Here is a 21,599-nt window from a genome sequence, read left to right as displayed (position 1 = left end):
TCACACGTGTATGGGCGGGACATTGATACGATGGCCCCACTCCACGATCGCTACAGCTTAAAGACCGTGGCTCCAAGTGACGTTCGAAGGGCAAGACGGCAGCGCCTCTCCAGGGTGCTTTGGGTTCATTTATCTGGGAAGAAGTGGAGATGTGTCGTCACCTTCATTTACAGTCTATGGTCTTGTACAGGTCCTGGTGCTGATGCTGAGGACCCCGAACATCCACAGCAAATCCAATTTGAGGTTCTTGTGTGACAAACAAGTTGACATCCTTTGGTTGTTATAAATTTCCAGGTCATATTCTAATACTGCATGTATACTGGAGAGTACCATTCAAAGTTCGGTATTCGACTTTGTCAAAACACCACCTACAGTTCGTAACCGCGCATGGCCCCATTCCCAGCCCTTCCACCAGCACCCCGCAGCCAACCTCCTCCCATGAGTTCTTCATCTAATCCCACGTTTTTCCCCCCACGCTGAAAGCTCACATCACCTTCCTTCCACAATTAATTTACTCATTTATCCTCTGTTCCAGTCAAGGTCAAGGCCTGTGATTTCTTAATTAAAGAAGGAAAGCAAGAAGAAAGTTTTCTGTCTTCAAATGAAGCCTGAAAATTTGCGAGCTGTTCAATCAGATCTTTTAAACTCACTTAACCCCTGATTAATCCCCAGCGCTCCTCAGTTGGACGAGCTTCCTGCTCATGAAATTAAGAGCAAAGGAAGCCTCGATAACAGATTCAGCGCACATTGCTGGTGATAGGTTCGGAAACTTGACAAGTGTATGCAAAAATCAGACAGGCGGCGTGAACCGGAGGCTTCGCGGATGTGATGGAAGCTCTGCTTGCCTTCCTTCCAGGGTTGATGTACATGGAGAAAGGAAACCATTTGTGCAATCTCTAAGCAATCCAATGTGTCAATTAGTTTTTGTATTTGGGAAGAACAAAGGTGTGGGAGAAACATGTCCACATATATTATCTTTTATTTCCAGAGCCGGAGTTTATATTTTAAGACTTTAAGGAAGTAAAAGATAAAGATTCATTGAACTTGTTTTAAACGTCGAATGTATATGAAGATGGACCACAAGAAAAACTCAAAATACATGTCAGGCAAATGTTTCTCGTGGTTGAACGTGTTTATCAGTGAGACCTTGAGACAGTGGATCCATCCCCTGATCATTAACGCACAGACTCGTTCCGAGTGATTGAAGGGAGTGGAGACATTTCCATCTTTATTTACAGTCTATGGTGTCAATTTGTAATTGATGAGTCAGTGTGTTGCCTCGGCAACCACCAAAAGGCTTGTGTGGCGAGTCTGAGGTTTCGATTGGTCATTGAAGAAGGAAGTCGACAGCTTCACGCCATAGGCAGCTCGTGATAGGCCGCATACTGTCCAGACACGTGATGATAGATCTGCATACACAAGAATAAATGTGTTTTAAATAGAATTACAAGGTTTTTAAATGTCGAATAGTAATTCATGTTTCGAGGAAAAATAAGATGGAAACGGTGATGTGTGCTGTGAGTACGTCCTCACCTGTCTCTCTATATCAGCCAACAGGCTACTGGCTCCCAGGCGGAACAGGTGAGGACACAGCCAGTCGTTGCCGAGCTCCTCTTTAATCAGACTGAACCACACCAGAGACTCCTGAGCCGTCCGGATCCCACCTGCCGGCTTAAAGCCCACCTGAGAGAACACAAGGACACACACTTAACTTGATTGCACTCTAAACCCAAAGTTGCTTTAATAGTTTAACTCCTTTATAGAAAGGAGTCAAAACTAAATTTATTCAAATTATTGTTTGAGTATGTATGTGAAGTGTTTGTGTGAATTATGGTAGAATTAAGTCCTGGGAAGAAAACAAGCTAAATGCCACAATTATGGCCACAAATTGTTCCATTTAGGATAAGAACAACCTCTATAACGTGTCAGAACAAAATACTCATGGACAAACAGTTTCCAATGCAACAATGTCAGATGTTAAACTGCAGCAGGAGAAGCCATCACACTGTGTTCTCTTCCAACTGGAACGGTTCACTCAGACCAAATGTGGAGCACATTTATGATTCAGTTAGTCAGTAGTAAAATAATTCTAATAATGAAGGAAATATATCAACTAAATAACTGGCAATAATTCCCAAGATGTCATTTCTCAAACCTTCAGGACATGATTGAGGATTGAAACAGAATACAACAAAATAAAACAAATAAGAAATTCTCTGCAGCTATATGTGTGGCCGCTAAAGATGATCACTGTATACTGTGTGGTGGTGATCCCCCTGATTTGTCTTTGGCTGCTGATCTGAAGTATCAACACATGTACCCTGTTTGATGAAGGACAAACTTTCTGCATCTGCCAACAGCACACTGCTTTAATCCACATTGAGAACTGCCACTGTCTGGTGGGGAGTAAAGTAATATACAACTGTGTGTGTTTATATCAACATGTACATGGTTATTTAGGTTTTTGTCCCATCCATACCTCACAATCCAATAATGGCTAATGGTGGAATTTTGCGGGAGACACTTGCACAACAAGAGCAACATGCGTATACTTTGTTTGAGCACAACATTAAATGTCCATGTGTTAAGGTCTGAGTAGAGTTTTGGTCTCGGTCTCCTCAGATGTTGGCGTCTCCCTTTACTGAAAATGGGCAGATTTACAAGTTCCTGCTCCTGTGTTATAGAATCCTGGGTTAATGGAAGTAATAAATTAGACAATGGTGCTGGTAGAGAAGCCAACATTCACGCAGCTGATATACAATGTGCGGAACCACTTTTCTCTTCACCTCATTAACCAGGAAATATTCACGACCCACAGAATTGCAGGAGTTAAGTACTGTACCTTGTGGCCTGTACACAAGAAGTAGTCACGGATGGCTCTCACCATCACTATGGCAACTGGGTAAGTAGCGTTGACAGACTCCTTTCCCGTGGACGTCTTGATGAAGTCCGAGCCTGTCGGATTTAAACAGGTGACATGTCGTCTTGTGATACAGTCCTGCGAATATTCACCTTACACTCGTCATTCATCTGTCAGCATGCTTTCTATCACGCTGCCTCACATTCAAACCTGTAAAGGAGGATTTAACATGTGGTGAGCTGCTAAAGTAGGCGAGCGGAGTCAGCAGCACAGTGTGAGGGCGCAGACAGAGGATGGACGGGGCATTACTCTGATAGTCTGGCCTGGCCAGACAGGAACATATGCTGCCGCTGATGGCTAACAGAGGGCAGCTGCATGCTCATCAATAAAATCCTTAATTTTTCCTTCCCTTCCTTCACAGCCAATTATGTTTTATCTGCTTTGCTGATAAAAATAGAAGATGAAATGATGCTCTTTAATAGATTACCCACAAACTGCAGGCTGCAGGAAAGAAAAAGAAAAAAATCACCCCTTCTGCCTCCATGGTGTATAATGACTGTTCATTACTGAACAGAACAAGATGAACATTTCCATTTCATTAAGGACATGTTCTATGTATTCTTCCAGTCAGGTCTTTTTTTTTCAGCTGCTCTCCTCTCCTCAAACTGGCATAATCCTTAAGATTCGTTATGGGGTGTCTTAATTACCAGATAATGGATAACGGTTATTAAATGCGGGTGGCGGTAATGAAGCTCTATTCATTTGCATGGGAAGGGGGATACTGGCGGGGAACAGCAGAGTAAAATAGCCTGCATCAGAGATTAATAGGTGAAATTATCATTCAATTTCAGGAATCTCATACGCAATTCATAGGAACAAGAGGAGATTAAGGAGCGAGTGTGGCGACAAAAGCAATGCATTTTAATAATGATCTCTATCAGAGCCCCTGACAATTTGGTTCTGTAATCGGCTTATTATGTGATGGCTAGTTAAGCATACCCTGTGTGTGTGCGTGTGTGTGTGCACACGTGTCTGCATGAGAGAGAGAGAGAGAGAGCGCGTAAAAGAAAAAGCTGAGCAGCAGCGTCACATACTGGAGGACAGCAGGAATTACACACAGCCTTCCAACTTCTACAGAGACCTCAGACTTTTTAAATCCTCTTCACTGCTACATGACACAAAACATGGTTCGACAGACAGCAGCCTCTCTTCTCACGCCGCATACGTTGGCAGAGCGGCAGCTTGTTGTGTGACTGTGTCTCGATCTATGCGGGTGCGTAATCAGATTTGTAAATACGTAAAAGAATCTGCAAAAGCGAGCAGAGATTTGCATAGAGGAAACTGCAAATGTGTATTCAGAATCTATGTGTGCGATCAGATTTGCAGAGTGTATTGAGATTTGTACATGTGCAGACAAATATGTGTGCATAGATCTGTGAATGTGTAGATACAACTACAAATGTGTGTATTGAACGTGTCTACATGCAGTTAAGGCATTAAGGTACAACCTAGAGTGTGCGTGACTTGTATTTTAGCAGCGTTCAGAGCCCAATCATACTGTAATGACTGTGTAGTAATTGCGTGATTAAAACACAAGGCGTTAGAACCTGTGTGGGCATCTTGACTGATTCAGATAGAAACTGCTCTGTCACACGGCCAGCTGAAAAATACGGCTTAAATGCTTCTTGAGTAGACAAGCTGTGAGTATCTCAGTCATCACGTGGACTTCTTTACCAATTCTACGTCTGTGTGCCTAAAGGCCTAAATGTGAAATCAGTTATGGTTTTGCCTAAACTCCATGGAGGCTGTTTGTGTGTATTCTATTATTTAAAAGATGTTTTGTCCGACAGGAGCTTCTGCTTTGGTCAAACACACACTGCTTCAGTGGTAGAGGTCGTCTCTGCCACTTTACTCTGGTGAAACTAGGCCATCCAGAAGCAGGATCCAGGAACGTCCACGCTCCTTTCTGACTATTTGCGCCTGACCTCGTGATGTGACATCACTGGTTTCATTTGGGGACATTTCTTGCAGACACCTCACTGTTCTCCAGTCGTCGAGCTGAGAGGGGTAGTGAGACGGAGGCAGGGGCGGGGCCAGTATTAGCATGCTAATAGATCCCAGTCGCCAAATAAGGAAGGAAGGTGTAGAGTGGCATTTAAGCTATTTAAAATTTTAGTTTTGAATATGTAAATGTGAGGAAGTTTAAGGGGCTGTAATAAACAACTAGAGAGTTACTTTAAGCTTTCTTGTGTTGAATGAACAAGTTTCTCATCAGACAGAAACAGAATAAACGAATTTACTGAAATATTGATGCGATAAACCCAAAATAAATGAACATTTGTGTGACTGTTACACTGAAACGTGTGAGAGCAGGTTGTGAGGACACTGACCAGCCATCATGGCGACCATGCTGGCCTTGTAGACGTTGGTGAAGGTGCCAAGCTCGCCAATAGCCAGAATGGTTTTCATGTGGGCGTCGCCACAGGCCTCTCGAAACTGACGGATCTCATCGTACATGGCTGTGGAGGGAGACAGGAAACATGTCGATGATCAAAATGTCGACAAAAAGTATTCAATCACCAAAACACAAAATAAGTTTCAGTTGTGATCATTTGAGAAATACAAAAAGAATGTTAAGTTCCATCTGTACGAGTAAGAGGTGGTTTCTCTCTTTGGCATGATTCAGATTCTGAAACTGATATCCTACCTGACGTGCATGCCCCCACCTCACCCCCTGCCATAGGCTTTTAATCTCTGCCCTCCCAAAGGGCTGCGTTGAGCAAACGTTCAGCTCATGCAGCGGCACAGAGGGCTCCTCAGTGGCTGTCACTACTGTCCACACAGGTGCTTCAGATGTGTCTTCACCCCCCATGAACAATTGGAGGCCACAATAATAAAAGAGGGCGACAGTCCGGACTCTCTCCCTCAGGTTCTGGTTTTCAAAAGAATGTTGGAATAAAATCTGTTCTAGATCTGTCGCTCTTCAACAAAACCTCGAGGAAAAGACAGATTCACTGGCTCATCAACAGCTGGTTCACCCACAAGGCGCTTACTTGCATGTGCCCATCATCACTAAACACAGGAAATCCTTGTGTTTTGTATTCAGTCCAGTGTCAGTAAAACTCTTTGCTGTCAGTTGCCCTGCGGAAATTCTCCAAATGTAAAGAAATGGCCCTGGAGCCATCACCCAGGGAGGACATCAGAGTTGTATTTTATCTGGACATCCTGATTCTGATGGCCTCCTCCAGAGAAACAGCTCGCCACTGCCCCTATAAGTTGATAAATGAGAGACCGAAACCGTCCCCCGCGAGACAGGAGGTGCATCTCCCCTCACACACACTAGTGATGGGTCGGCCACTCATGGAGGTTCCTCTGGGCCTTTTCTCGTGAAAAGTCTCCAGAGGTGGTTTGGCATTTCTGTCTCCGTCTAGTAAAACCCCACTTAACCGTCAATGAGGGTTCAACGCTCCATCAGAACAGGGTACATTGTTATTGTTGGGCGAGATGTGGCTACCCCCATGATGCAGAGTTGAAAGGTCAGGGCCAGGCACCCAAACAAGAACACTTGGGAGGGCATAGGTTTGCTGCCCGCTGCAAAATAAAAACCCTTCACGCAGCGAAATGTTCTGCTTTTCAGCACCATTGTGGCGAGGGTATGATACAGGATCCATGCCTTTATCTCAGGAACTGAATCTCCTCCAGCTATTATCTGGCTCCGTCCATATTGGAAACCTTAGCTAAGGCCATCTCATCCAGAATGAAGGTTTTAGACAAAGAAGTGTCTTCGAGCATCCACGATTTCAACATTTAAAACAGGAAGTAAAAGTAAGAAAACAGAAACTTGTGTCAATGGCGCAGTGGGAATTACCCCTGGTGTGTCCCACTCTAGAGACTTTGGAGCCAAAAAAGTAAGATCAGGTTTATCGAGTTTCTTCCTTTTAAAAAGTCAGCTTCTCTTGGCCCCAAACTCAGCTAAAAGGAGTAAGTGGATTACAGTATACAACAAAACTGTCATTCTTTCGGTTTTTTCAACATTTTGAATGCCCATCCTTATTTTTGATCATGGATTCAACCCTCCTGGGCACGGCTGATACCGGTTTTACACAAATCTGTGGAGAGATGTTCATTCTTCACAGATGATTCTTTTCAGCTCCTCTTTGCTGGAGGGGTTTTGTTGCTTTCACTTTAAAGTATTTCAATTGTGTTCTATTGGATTCAAGTCTATCAAATTCCCAGCCATAGTTTTCACTTTTTACAAACTCTTCAGTAATTTCTTTTTTTGCAGTGTTTGGGAAAATTGTCAACCTAGAAATGTGCTTTTCTGTTATTCCTCTTGAGACTGGGGGGCATCTTTTCATTCAATATCATATACGAACCTGCATTCACTGTGCCATTTATAAATGTCATTCATCTCCCTACCCGTTTAGCACTCATGCAATCACATATCACTGCTGTGGTGTCCCGACCAGGTCCACATCAAACATTCTGGATTGCATCCGATTATTTCTGTTTTCATCTAACCCGCAGAAGTTCTGCCAATCTTCGTCGTGCTTCTTTTCTTAAAAGTTGAATCTTGAGTGGTTTTGTAAGGAATGGTTTTCACGTCTTATTATGTGACGCGCACAGCAGCCTTCAGGCAGACCCAGCAGCAGTTTGAGCGTTACAGAGAGCCTTCCCAAGGGAAACCTCTGACAAAACAGCAGCTTTCTTTGGTTGTGCGAGAAAAGGACCACCGACGTGGCAGCCGCGCTCGCTCTACGAGAGCCTTGTCCTCCTCCACAGCTCTTTTCATCTGTGCAGCAGCATCACAGACTTCCCCGTCTCTTTTATTCCATCCCTACCTGTGTGACATGTCTGCGTTGTCTTTAACTCAGCTCGCGTTGAGCGAGCGAAACACTGTCAGCTCAGGGCACGTCACAAACACACATTTTCATAGAGAGGTTAATATGTATGCATGCACGGCTGTCAGACGTGTTCTATCCTGTTACAGTGCCTGTTTGATAGACTGTTTATGAATACAGTTAAGATGACAGCTCCCAAAAAACTCAAGCCAAAACATCTGGATTTCCCCCTGGTGGCTGGCAGCGGTACAGGTCATAAACACCTCCTGCGTGTCTTTGGACATGGACCAAAGTCACAGAGATGTATCTTATCACACACATATACCTCCAAGGGTTCATGTATCTGAGAGGCCTGTTCCATCTTTATATACTGCACTTTACTAATTAATCCAATTCATCACATTTTATTTTGCTTTTTGATAAGTAGCAAACTTTCATTTGTAATTCTACATTTGAACAGCTCTTTGACAACTAAGCAACCCCATCTGCAGCCAAGGACTGTGCTTTACGGCCCAAAGCCCCCTTAGGAAGAGCAGGAATGCTTTTGTCAGTAACTTCCGCGTCATGTGATCACAGCGTACCTTCCCACTGTCCTGTAAGGGCGAGCGTCCTGTTGATGACGATGTCGATTTCGGCGGCACCGTCAGCCACTGCCATTCGGACCTCCTGCAGCCGTGTCTCCAGTGGAGTTTGGCCAGCTGGGAAACCGGTGGCCACTGCGAGAGGAGGAAGAACAAGGTACACAGCGTGCACGGTCACACACCTGATCATCACGCCATTCATTTCTGTCCTGCAGTAAAAAGTGAGACTTACCTGAAGCAACAGGGAGGCTGGAGTTGGCTGCCTTCAGTGATGCTACAGCATCAGCCACACGAGATGGATACACACACACCGCTGCCGTGGTCACTCCTGACACGCAACAGACAGAGCAGGGAAAAAGAAACCGTCATAAACTGGTCTGTGTCGCCCCCTGCAGGAGGAATTTTGTTTTGGACAAATGTTTTTAATGGAGCAGACCTTTGTCGTGCATATCCATCTTCCGCAGCAGGTCACACCTGACCGGCTGGATGGCTTTCAGACACAGCCGGTGGACGTTGGATGGTGTGTCGTCTCCAGCCAGAGTCGTCAGGTCAATACATGTTACAGCCTTCAGCAGCCAGGCAGCCTGCAGGACACAAGGACAACAAGGGCAAAATGACAGGGAAGCCAACATATGTGCAAATACTTTGTGGTGGACTTTGTCTTCATGGTTAGTTCACTTTGTCAAACAGACAGTGTGGACATCTGTGTGAAATCTGCTTCCATAGACTAGATCTGTGCAACTGTTTACAACTTCTTATGTTACTACTGTGATATTATTCTCCACGATAACATTGGCTGTGAGAGAAAAATGTGGGTAAGGTGCTTGATCAGACAGATTTGAATCTGTAAAGACTTGAATGAGTAATGCAGTATTACGAAGGAGTATTAAGGCCACAAGTATCTGAGGTTTTGAGAGGATATTTCAAGAAAAAGTCATAACATTACGAGGAAAAAGTTGTTTTGAGATTGGTTCAAGATCTTGGATCCAGAAGCTCCAGAAAGAGTGGAACTCCAGTGAGCGTGGGTTCACCTTGCTGATCAGTTCCTAAGAAGTTTTTATTTTCTTACTTCTCGTCCACTCTTGCAGACAGCATTAAAACATACATGTAGACGTGTGTAACAGCACACTAAGGGGGAGGGAAAGCTCTACCTGCCACTGTTTCTTCAGGAGCTTATGTCCTTGGATCTGCTGCGCTCTCTTCAGGACGGCCTGCGTGTTCACTCTCACTTTGGATACCCGCTCCAGGTCTGCAGACAAAAACACACAAATCCATCAGTAAACTAAAAGAGTGACAGTGTTAAAACAATGCATTATGTCATTTTCTTAATTATATATCTTAGAAAATGTGATAGGACCATATTGTTGTTGACCTGTTGACAGATTTGCTGCAAAAGCATTTGGTGAAACTCCATCCATGAGCTGTTGAGTTATTTCTCTCACACACAACAATATCTCCACCGGCGTGCAGCATAAATACACAACATAGAATATGCAAAAGGTTAGACTTTTGTTTTTAAAGGGATCCAACACTGCATCTTGGTAAAAACCATGTTAACCAGGTCAGCTGAGCGGAGAGGGATGGATGTCACGAGTTCTCAATTCCACTGACTCTGTGCACCGCAGCGCATCTAACGGGACGTGTGCGTCGATGTGTTCCTGTCAGCTGATGAAGTGACAGCGACGCTCAGCAGGTCAGTTACCTCCGACACGTTACTGATTAAACAGACTCCACTGACTCCGGATCGGCTCCACTGACACAGATGGTGGAACGCGAACAAGAAGCGGAAACGACTCCACGTGTTAATCACGAGCTGAGCTACAGACACAGAAGAAGGGGGTGAATGAATGGAGGTGACTCACCGAGCTTGGTGCCTGGGTTCCTGGCGGACATGTTGGAGAGCACAGTTCGATGCCGGGCAGAGTGAACGGCAGCAACAGACACGACCGACCTGTCAGCACTTCACTTCCTGACTACAACCCGGAAACCTGTGCTGTGGGCGGAAGTGGAATCTCTCCGCAGTAAAAGCCCTTTTTTTTTGTTACCTTCAACTTGATCGCTTTGTTTACATGACATTACATGATTTATTATTTCATCATAATATTAATTATTATTTTAATATATATCCTCTTTTTTAAGTTTATCATTTTGTTATTATGTTATATTCTATTATATTTTAGCCTTAACTTTATCACTTTGTTGACATATTATATCATATCATATTGTTTTAGATGATCATAATATGACATATTATATAAATATATATCCTCTCAGTGGATTTTTTTTTACCCTTACTTTTATCACTTTAAGAACATATTAAATCATATAAATTAACTTCATCATGTTGAGGGCAAAAACATAATTCAACAATTATTTTTTTTCTATATATTGCTGCTTTTGTTAGGAAACATTACATAAAGGTCCAGTAAGTAAGATTTGGGTCAAAGGAATTTTTGGCAGAAATTGGATATAAAATAATCCTAGTGATGTTTTTCACCTGTGTGTTTCCTCTAAATTGTATGAATTGTTATTGTCTTCACCATAGAATGGGCTCTTTACATGTACAAACTTTATATTTACATGCAGGGGTCCTCTCTGTGTTTTTTACTGAAATTGAAACTTGTTGAGTTTGCATGACAACTGAAGTTCACCACAGGTTTTCTATCATGTTGGGAAGGTGAGGGTGAAATGAGGCGTATTCAGCTGCAACATGCAACCTCACCTCTAGATGTCACTCAATTCTACACACTGTACCTTTAAGAGCAGAGCCTTGTAAATACAGAGCACTTTGTTCACACTAGTTTAATATTACCAGATAAGTTAGCAGTAGATGCCAGCTGCAGAGTAGAGCTGCAACAGAATAGACAATTTCCAATGCAAAGATACTTGTCTCAAATGTTGTGGGCTACACAAGCACAGCATTTTCACTGAAGGCTTTCCCATTGTTCTCCCAGGAACATGTTGTTTGGTCCTCACAGCCAGAAGCAAACGGTGAAGTCTATAGGAGAGCTAAAGATGTATTAGTCATAAAACAATAATCAGAATAATGAGAAGAGTTAGAAGAAGAAGGAGATGGGTCCAGACTAAAATGGGAGAAGGGAGAGGTCTAACTTTGAAGTTAAAGGGCCACGATGTACTGACAGGCTTCCTCCCTGGAGGACTGGACCACAGCGTACGTTCACATGTTTGAGTAATTGTTACATACCAGACTTATGCAGAGGCACATATCGGATCTGCGGCAGGGAGAGGCCAGGCCTGAGCTGAATCCTGCTCCGTTACCATGGAGCTGCTGCATAATATTATGGACACATATGTGAGGGAGGCCTTGCATTGTTGTGTAGTCCTTGTGAGAAAAAAAAAAAAAAACTTAAAGCGAAAAGCCACAGTGTGTATTTTCAGCTCTACCTGGTGGTGACTGTGCAGGAGAGGTGGTTAAACAATCAATGAAAAAAGCTTTTGATTATGTGTGTGGTCGACATTTAACCGGCTGCAAGAAAACGGCATTTAATGTAAGTTTAAACATCCCACTGCTTACACAGCGCAAGTGCAATCTTATAATACATTAAACCAAACAAGTCAAACATTAAAAACTCATATTATTTAAAATAAGTTTAACTTACATAATTAGCTACATTAGCTGTTTTTAAGTGTGCGCGTAAACAAAAGGCCCCTGTCAGACAGAAATGATTCACACCGGCACATGTGACGTTTTATCAACATAAGATTCTGCACAATAAAAAGACTCTTGATTCTACAGAACTGATTTGTAATTGTGTTTGCATTGTTTATGTTGTACCAATGATGATGTTCTCGACTCTCCACTAGATGTCAGTGCAGTGCTAGATTTTGGCAAATAGCACCACAGCTTTTAATGTTTTTAATGTTAGTTGTTCAGGATGATTTGAGAAATGAGACTGAAAAAACTGATTAATGTCCTGATTTACATTTATATGCAAACCTATTTACATATGAATCATGCAACCAAACTGTGTTCCCAATACCATGAAATAAATCCAGTGTGTCAGACTGAATTCAGGGAAAATTCGTCCAAAAATAAAGAATAACATTTCTGTACTTACAAACAGGCATGTTTGAATTGATAAGGTGTGTAAATATACATTTATTTATTACAAATCATCTTTTGTAGAATTTTCCCAGAGTTTTTCTTCTCTGTTATGTTTCAGAGTTTTACACAATTCCCACAAAAAAAAGAAAAATCTATAAGCACAACACTGGGAGTGATTTATGAGTTATGCCTTGCAGATGAATAGTTCTGCAGTGTAGATAAAGAGCTTCCCTGGTGAAAAACAGTGAACACTTCCTGGTGTCCCGTGAGTTTGGTCATGACACTGCTGAGGTGGAATTCCCCCGAAAGCAGCTTCAGGTTACCACAGAAGTTTTTTTTCTTGCCAACAGAAATCTTTCTCTTCAATCGCTGAACATCTTGGTGCAAACCAAACCCATGAGTTTTTCCCTTTTTGTTTTATTTGAACAGCTCAGCTGCCTGAGGATTTTCAGATGCAGAATCTGCATAGCTTTGATTCTCAGAGAAATGTTGAATGGTGCGCCACTTAGGAGTGGTCCTGAGTGGCAAGTGGAAGGGGAGGGTGTGTGTATGTGTGTGTGGGGGGGTCTCTTCGCTGCTGTGGTTCGGTCAGCCTTCGGAGTCTGTGCTTCATTAAACTGGGGTCATACTCAAAGGCGAGGGCAAGGGGGGAGGAGGAGGAGGATGAGTTCCACTGTAAGAAGTGAAGCAGGGGGCAAAGTGAGGCCCAAATGAATCACAGGAGTGGGGAGAGAGGAGAGGAGGATGTGGGAGGGGGGTTGTTCTTGGGCTGTGGTGAGAGTGACAGAGGCCTGAGTCAGTGAGGGATGAGTGGAAGTGAGTCAGTAGGCTCCTGGTCATAGACGGAAACAATCTGAAGCTAGATGAAGAGAAATATGTCTCGTGCCCCTTCCACACCAAATGGCTCCTGTATCATACGCAGCCGCCGTCACAGTGGAATAATGTCAAAAGGTTTCACTGGGTGAGGAGAGCAGGCTAATGTTGATGTGTTGGACAGACTCTATAACCGCTGTCAGACATGATCTCCAGAGGATGTGCAGAGGATTGGCTCCAGACTTTCCACACACGCACAACACAGCGGGAGATTCTCCTTTCAGAAATCGCCGGCGTGTTCTGGTGGTGCAGCAGGCAGCGGCAGGATGTGATGAATAGAATTCTACTGCAGAGATCACGTGTTTTTGTTTGCAGCACATTAACACCGGTGTCAGCTCTCCTGACATCTTCGTCTTGTCTTCTACGTGTGTGGCTCCGCTTGTTCATTTATTGTCCTAAGAGCTCAACAGGTTCTTCAGTGGGGCTGCCAAGTGTTTCTTGCAGTTTCTGGGTAACAGGAGCTACTGTTGGACAGATGTTGAACCTATTACAGCCTTATCGTCTTTGTGGCTGTCAATTACAATTCAGTATGCAGCCATCTAATCAGGTCGGAAACTTCAGTTGATGTTTATATCAAACGCAAGACTGAGGGAAAAATGTCTGATCTTGGTGAAGTTGACAGATTTGAGTGTTTCTGAAACTGCTGATCTGGGATTTTCACAGTCTCTAGTTTTTAATAGCCCACTTCTAGAGAAATCTAGAGAAATCAGCAAGAATATTATCACTGATTTAGAGCTTTTCTTTGATGCTCAAGTGAGCCTTCTTCTTTTAACTTAATAAACCTCTACAATCAGATCATCTCCTACTGATTTACTCAATATTTTCTCTCATCATAATTATTGTAAAGCATTTTGTGTTGGCATCAGTCAGAGCTCCCTCCACCGACAGGGACTACAACTGAGAAAAATGTATCCATACATATATAGAAATATTCCTCATTCTATCTTCAGTATATACTTATTTGCAGCTATCATTTTCATGCTTATATTTCTAAACTTTTCTATAAACGTTCTATACTTTTTAACAGAATTCTCCTGAACTTGTCAACCCACCCTGTCTGCCTTCAACATTCCGCATTGATTTCAAAATTCCACTCCTCACTTTTAAAGCAATAAATAGCCTCACTTCTAACTCCTTTAAGGACTTATTAACCCCTTCATGTTTTGGTGGTGAGTGGAGCTCTGCTGGTCATTCCCACATCACAGTTGGTGAGTAAGAGTGACCTTCCCTTAGCTGACGCCTGAATGTGTGGATCAACCATGATTGTGTAACTTTTGTCAATATTCCGGGTGTCATGTCTCTGAAATCTTATATTGCCCTATGATGTGACTGATGTGGTTTTTTTGCCTCATTAAAGAAAAACAATAAAATATATTAATCACAAAAAAGAAAAGTACCTGTGGAAAATTTGACACAACACAGGAAGTTGTTTTAACTCCACTGTGCATTGTCCAATCCGCCCCAAATTTCTCTCCCTTGATCAGAGTCCCGGCCTGAACAGATTCATATGTCAATACATAATGCATGATTAGTAGGTGTGGTCTAAGCGCCACATGACACAGGAAGTGACGTGTTAATCCTTCCTGCTGTGCCCAAAATAAATACTCAGACATATGTTATGGATGCCATACATTTTATTGTGCTGAATAAAACACAGTGAATACCTATAAAGACTTTGTTTAGCAAGCAAGCAAAATCTGTAGTGAAGTCAAGACAGTAATATTAGGTGGATAGAGGAAGCAATAAAAGTTAGACACGGAAGAAGACGTTTGAAACGATACACAGGGAGCAAGGCAGACAGAGAGCTGGGACATCTTTCCACCCACCTCACAGGCTAACTACATAACATTGTATAAAGTAAGAAAATTCCTTTTCAAAGTGTAAATGTCCAGTCTTACCTAACGGTGACGGAGAGGCAGAGAAAAAACATCTTGCAAAATGCATCCCAGACAAAAATAACTATATGTATATCTATATATATAGATATACATATACATTTTAAGATGTTCTCCATACGCTCTCAGACACCTGAATTTTTAAACAGTATTTAAGGTTGAAAACGAGGTAAAAGCAGGCCTTTCTGGAGGTAGTAATGTGTATTTGATTGTACTAGAACATGATATCATGAAGAGAAAAGATCAACTTCATTAAGACTCCCGGAGCTGAGAGCTCGACAACAGTGGCTTCTACAGTCATTCTGCCAGAGAACATGAGCTGGTGTTTGACACTCTGCTGAAATCAAGTCCACATCTCTGAGGGAAATGAAGAGCTCAAAACCTGGAGCTGGTTGAGCTCTGTAGATGCCATTTACATCTGGTATTATCATGTGATCTGGATACACTGCATTGTGAGTGCAGCAAAGAGAAACTACACCTTGTGTTTGAATTTTTTGAGCTGCACGCATTATCACACAAATCCGTGTTGGGTATAGAATGTCAGATGAGGGGATTTTTCTAGCAAAACATATTTTGACCGACTCAAATGCTCAGATTTGAAAATTCGGTTCAGGTGAATTCTCCACTGCCTTCCTGACCATGTCAGGACAGACAAGACTCTGAGGTATGAGTACAAACAGTGGTACCACACCGCTCACACACACTGTAACTGTTGATTGCATTAACAACAGTGGCAATCCTGATCAACGCAGGTCGTTAACACAGCTCATGGGCCGCCCACCTGCATTCAAGCCTGAACAAGTTTCTCCACAAGGACCAGAATGAGCCTTTAAATTGCCCACGTTTGTTTGTCAGTGGGATTTTGCAAAATCCTCTCAATGGATTTCCGAGAAACTAGGATGAGACATGGACCCAGAGGTTCAATTTCTTCATGAGTGGATCCGAGAATTTGTATCACTTTCCGATTTTTCAGATTTCAGATATCAGATTTTTGTTTTGCATTTTTTGACATTTGCACCAGTTTATGCATGGACCATGTTCAGTGTGAGCAATTTTGGTGCAGCTTGATTGAATTCAAGGAGACTGATGGGCCTTTGTGAAGGTAAGATCTACTGAGTGTCTTCCTCCGAGAATTGAATGGTGTAGCTTCCCTTTAAAACTGTTTAAAATGTATGTTACTCACCCAGATACCTACAGATCACACAATGATGCCATCTGCTATTTAATGATTCTTGAAATGATGAAGCCTGTCTGTTTCAGCCATTTGTTAAAAGCCACTGATAAGCCTGCCTCAACAGCAGTGCACAGTTTAGCTCATTTAACAGCACATTGTGATTCTCTCAAATCAGACTGTTTGCATAGTTAGAAACAGCGTAACCGGCACAGTGTTTGGATACTGTAAGTTAGTTATTGAAGGCAAAACAAATCGTTCTTGGTTTTGTCATTATTGATGAATATGTAGTCCTTCCTAATTTACTCAAATTCAGTTTTTCTAGCCTTAGATACACAAAATCTACTCATCTGTACAAGTAAAAAATGTTTGACCTCCAGATAATGAGTGCTAACCCATCAATAATACATTTATTATTAATTTATTACACATTTTTAGTTATATCTCAGATCTTAAGAGGCAGCGGAAAGGTGTCAAAGGTCAATCTTTTCACTGTCTACTTTTTCTGAGATCTTCTCCCCTCACTCATGAAAAAAACGGGGCGCAAACTGAAACGGAATTTGACTGGAGGCTGCTTTACAGTCCACAACACTGTGCAGGTGGTTGGTTTAGCGAAGAGTTCACCACAGCTTCTCTGAGGTTCTACCTCTGGCCACATTCAAAATACCATGTTAACGATTCAAGGTTGCCATGATGACAGGCCATGAAAATATGATCTATCACTAAGTGAAAAGCAATTCCATATACATCTGGTTTAACCACATAACAAGACAAGAAAATCACATTTGTGTGAAGTACACATAACAGCTAATCAAGTATATTGATATCTACTAATTAAAAACAAGAAAACATATCCATGAATGAAATATACAGAATCCAAAAATATCTGTTATAAACCTGAAGGTCACTTTGAGGGTGTGAATCCAAATGTACTGAGATCGGACACTTGAAAGATCCAATACACAGCATGTTAAGTGAGGAGCTTCTGTAGACCTGATATACATCATATCACACGTCAAGGTAACTCACGCTGAAAGTAAACCGGTAAAATCGTTCCTTTTCAAGACTGGAGGTAGGTATTTGTCAACTGATGAGTCCATTTTTATCGGCCTGTTTGAGGTACTGCACATATATAGGTAGTACACATAACTCAGGAGAGACAGCTATTCAAAGTCAAACAAAAAACAAAGACATTTGAAGTTATATCATGTAGTGTCATACATACACTTGATCCGTATTAAACCGCTGTGTAAATCAGTACAAAATAATTCAAGTTAACACTTTGTCGAACAGAGGACCCAGTTTGCAAAGTTTTGTTTCATTAAAATGTTTAGACACAAATTAACATTGAGGTGAAAGAGAAAAATAAAACAGTACTTATATATTGGTTAGCTGCGTTCGTGTTTTCAGTATTAATGAATGAATTCCTCCTGCCTACGAATCGATAGGCAGAAGGAAACGTCATGTACGAGTGTGGGAGAGACAAACTCTAAAGACTGCGTCTCAAAGTCACTTGTGAAGGTTGATTGAACTCAACTGTAAATATAACATTTATAATAAATCCAATTCAAATTCAAACTACAATAAAAAAGCCTGATCTTAAAAAATCTGGGCATATGGAAACTTTAAATGCTGGACAGCAGGCTTTAGAGTCTGTCAACAATTAAAAGAACATTCTTTTAACTTATTGTCACAGTTTCGACCATCACAGCAGAAGGTAACCTGACAGTCACATTGCTAAGATGTGGCAACTCTGCTCGACAGCTTTAAAAAAGAAGTGACCAAAACATGATCCGACTAACTGGATCTTCAAGTTCCTTGCATCAATTTTAATGTTTTATATAAGAATAGACAAGAATTAACAAGAATTTTCTTTTTTTTTTTACTTATTTTGATCAAAATGTTGTTAAGTCATATTATCAAGGGTTTTCAGACTTTCTGCTCACTTCTTGTGTTAAAGCGATTTTCAGGCCGAAGAAAAAAAAACAGTGTTCCTTTAATTTTGACCCACATGACTCTGTTGTAATTGACGTTTACAAAAATTACAGTTGAAGACAAATTGCCATTTCCCCTCCTGACAAGAACCACTGGCATGACCTCGCTTCAATGTACAGTATAATTTCACAACACGTTATCAAATATCGAGACGCCCTCTGCCCGCCCGGTGGCGTCGGTTTTGTTTGTACTGAGCAACAGTGTTCATGAGCTGGTTGTGCTGAGTCAGAGGTAGTTGGAAGTCATGAGAAGATATTGCATATCAGTGACCAGAGAGCGCTGGCAACACCGTCAGGTTTCCTCAAACCCGAGGCTCCCTGGGGTTACAGTGCGAGATGAGACGTTCAGTGTCACACTGCTGCTGAATCCAGGTATCAAGTGTGTCAAGAGGTAATGTGTGGTTTGTTCTTGTGGTTTTTCTTGAGGTTTTGTTTTTCTCCAAGCCTCTGGATTTTCTTTGCAGTGTGACATCAATGATGGAATCAAGATTTTAAAGCTATGTCGTGCAAACAACAAACTGAGTGATGCTATGTACATAAGTGTGTTAATGTAAATCTGAAAAAAAACAGTAGTCTGAGGTTAGTTAAGGATGTGTAGTCTGAGCTTATTAAGGATGTAGAGAGTCGTTCTGTTGTTTTCTAGACCAATGAAAGAGGCGTGTTAAGTCCACCAAGAACAGGGGAAACAAAGCAGAGCTCTTGTAGTGTCTCAATAGTTTGCAATCTTGGTTACCTCTTTTAAAAATCTCTCTGACCCTGGACGTATCTCAAAAATCAAATCAATACATTTCAAATAAGCGGTATGGGAAATAGGCTCTAGTTTATCGATGTGGTCTACAGTGAGAGGAACATATGCTTTTAGGGCGTGTCCAACTCCAACAGGTGCATGTTTCAAAAGGGGTGTGCTCGGTAAATCATGGGTGTGTGTTGGGGCATAACATGCAATAAACCAATAATGCCTTCTCATATTCCCATACAAAGCCAGGTGGGTGTGGTCGCACCTTGGCGAGTAACTGTCACTTGAATGAATCATATTTTGCTTTGTGCCGGATAAAAGGGGGAACAATCATTTGTTAGTCTCAAGGGTTGGATTTTGTCAGCATTGAGCTGGCTCTCACAACCATCGTTTCTAGCTGCACTGATAAGAGGTATTAAGATTTTTAGTTGACTGAAATGCCTTATGAATTAATAACGTGTGATCTAACACGGTCTGATGCTCAATACAACGAAGGTGCGCACGTAGCCTCAGCCCGGGGCGGAGCATTCATAGTGTGTGTGTGTGAGACGAGTTGCAATTATAACACCAAAACTACTGGCTGTAGAGTTTCTGTGCTGGTGTTAAGTGTTTTGTGGTTTGTGGTCCACGTTTCTGTTTACCACAGAACAATGGCGAGTGTTATTAAGAGGACCATATTGGAGTTGGAGCTGATAGATGTTAAAGGATAATTACTTTTTCTAAAAGAACTGCAATGAAGAAAATAAAGACGTCCTCCGTGTTCGGTCCTTCAACTCAATTAAAAAAATCACAACTCTTTACGGTCTGCGTCGCCTCAACGTATATTTACATTTTTGGGGAGGTGCACGTCAGGGCACGGCGTGGGGCTCTGTGTAGAGTGCACGTCTACACTCAGGTTACACCATAGCCTTGATGCAAAAGCACGAATTGGGCTTTGGGTGTGCTAACACAGGAAGTGGGACTGCGAACTCCACTCAGGACGCCATTACGCCACTATATCTTTGCATAGAAAAGACTGAAGATATTTGCTGCTATATTGATGTTAAAAATCTCAAACTTTCCAGCTTGGACATGGCGTTTGTATTTTCTAAACCAATACATTTGTAGAATTCACCAGGAAAGGATTAAGAATTTGTTAAAAAAAACTAAATTGGGGGGTAAAACTGAAACAACCAGTCTAATAATAATTGATTGCTGGCATGGTTGGGTTTGTCAAGAGACAAGAGCATTTCCTCCCATGATGAACCTTTGTAGTGGGTGCTGCAGGGAACATGGAGGATGGTGTATTTGTGAAATATAAAGATGATATATGATATATATATACAAGCTTGTTAATTCTAACAACTTGAGCAAACTTCTTTGTCGAAGTGGCCTTAGCCCAGCCACTGCCCTGAGGAAATATCTCTGTGTCTCCCTGTCCTTGGTGGCTTGACACCAGTTTGGTTTGCATGTGGAGAGGGAAGGTCGCTCCTTTGTTTTAGAGCCAACACTGAAATATTGGAACGGCAGACATTTGATCTTTCATTCCTGAATGACCAAACCAGACTGACCCAGTTTCTTTTCTACTGACGTCTGGAGAACCAGTGAACACCGACGGGGTATGTGATGGGGTCTGCTAATGCTCAGTGGCATTTGAAGATGATGATGTGTCTGAGGGACCACAAACCCCAACTGTTGGGGTGCGGGCCACACTTACTCATTATGGCTGTTTCTGTTTGTTTTTAGATAATTCCGACTGAGGAGTGTAGGTTTGTTGTATTTGCTGATGATGTGTCTCTGCCTGACTGTTTGACAGGCGGAATGTGTTGAGGTGAGCTTTTGTGTGATCGGCCAAGAGGAGGCGGCAACAGTACGATTAGTTTCTTTCTGATGCTGCTGCGTTCTGAATGACCTGTGTAAAAGAAACGTATCAAAAACACTGAACATTTCCGCCCGTTCGGTGACTGATCAGTGTGTGGACGCACGCTGAGACTGAAAACGGAAAGATTAACATTGGAAATTCTCGAATTGAAGTAGAATAATGTTGGGAAAAGGCTAAATTAAGTGGTCAAGGCAGTCTTTCTCCTTCGAAAGACCTGACAGCTGATTGAGGTAGAGGTTTGACGGTGTGGAAGCTTAGTCCTTCTCTGGGGACTCTCCAGCCTCCTCCTCCTCTTCTTCTTCTTCTTCTTCTTCGTCTTCTTCCTGTGGATGCAAACAAAATGATCTATGTCATTTCAAAACTGTTTTTTTTTTTAAAGTCGCGCACACTCTCACTTAAAGATGAGGCACGACCACAACCGCATCTGCTCGGTGACTTGTTCACAGGGTTAATCAAGCGGCTAATTGCTACATGGTCGCAGAGTCAATGGTTAACCCCTGACCGGAAACGGTCATGCGCATGACAAGACAGAGCTGTCCCTGATGGAGAACCGCGCGACCGACAGGGCAGCCATTCACAGTTCATAATGCAAAGGTGCATTTCAGTCAGTTGATGCTGAAGAGATGTGTGTTGCTTTTACTCATGGACCTATGGCCCATCTGCTCCACGTCTTAGCTTGTGTGGAGGTGAGGGGGCTTGAAGCTGCTTGGCTTTTTGCCCC

General features: G+C 42.3%; 2 protein-coding genes across 2 annotated transcripts in view; both read right to left on the bottom strand.

The window, feature by feature from the left end:
* Positions 1 to 1,198: 1,198 nt before the first annotated feature.
* Positions 1,199 to 10,295, bottom strand: dera (deoxyribose-phosphate aldolase (putative)). The gene is made up of 9 exons (XM_020099794.2): positions 10,145 to 10,295; positions 9,434 to 9,531; positions 8,719 to 8,866; positions 8,515 to 8,610; positions 8,283 to 8,417; positions 5,251 to 5,379; positions 2,843 to 2,955; positions 1,534 to 1,683; positions 1,199 to 1,409 (listed from the first exon to the last, which is right to left on the bottom strand). The coding sequence occupies exons 1-9, from the start codon at positions 10,173 to 10,175 to the stop codon at positions 1,353 to 1,355; spliced, it is 957 nt and encodes a 318-aa protein (XP_019955353.1). The 5' UTR covers positions 10,176 to 10,295; the 3' UTR covers positions 1,199 to 1,352.
* Positions 10,296 to 14,837: 4,542 nt separating this feature from the next.
* The window catches only part of hmga2 (high mobility group AT-hook 2), a 37,310-nt gene continuing 30,548 nt past the window's right edge, over positions 14,838 to 21,599 (bottom strand). The window contains exon 5 of the mRNA XM_020099789.2: positions 14,838 to 21,201. Coding sequence (XP_019955348.2) covers positions 21,133 to 21,201 — 69 coding nt within the window. The 3' untranslated portion in view covers positions 14,838 to 21,132. The remainder of the gene's footprint in view (positions 21,202 to 21,599) is intronic.

The sequence above is a fragment of the Paralichthys olivaceus genome, chromosome 23 (assembly GCF_024713975.1).
Source record: "Paralichthys olivaceus isolate ysfri-2021 chromosome 23, ASM2471397v2, whole genome shotgun sequence".
Classification (NCBI taxonomy): Eukaryota; Metazoa; Chordata; class Actinopteri; order Pleuronectiformes; family Paralichthyidae; genus Paralichthys; species Paralichthys olivaceus.
This window is presented reverse-complemented; position numbering and strand designations above follow the sequence as displayed.

Coding starts and splice junctions, on each gene's coding strand:
- dera (XM_020099794.2), bottom strand. CDS start 10,175: ATGTCCGCCAGGAACCCAGGCACCAAGCTCG. Junction 8,418..8,514: donor CAGCCTCCCTGTTGCTTCAG/GTAAGTCTCACT, acceptor CTCCTCTCGCAG/TGGCCACCGGTTTCCCAGCT. Junction 2,956..5,250: donor CATGGTCGCCATGATGGCTG/GTCAGTGTCCTC, acceptor TAAATCCGACAG/GCTCGGACTTCATCAAGACG.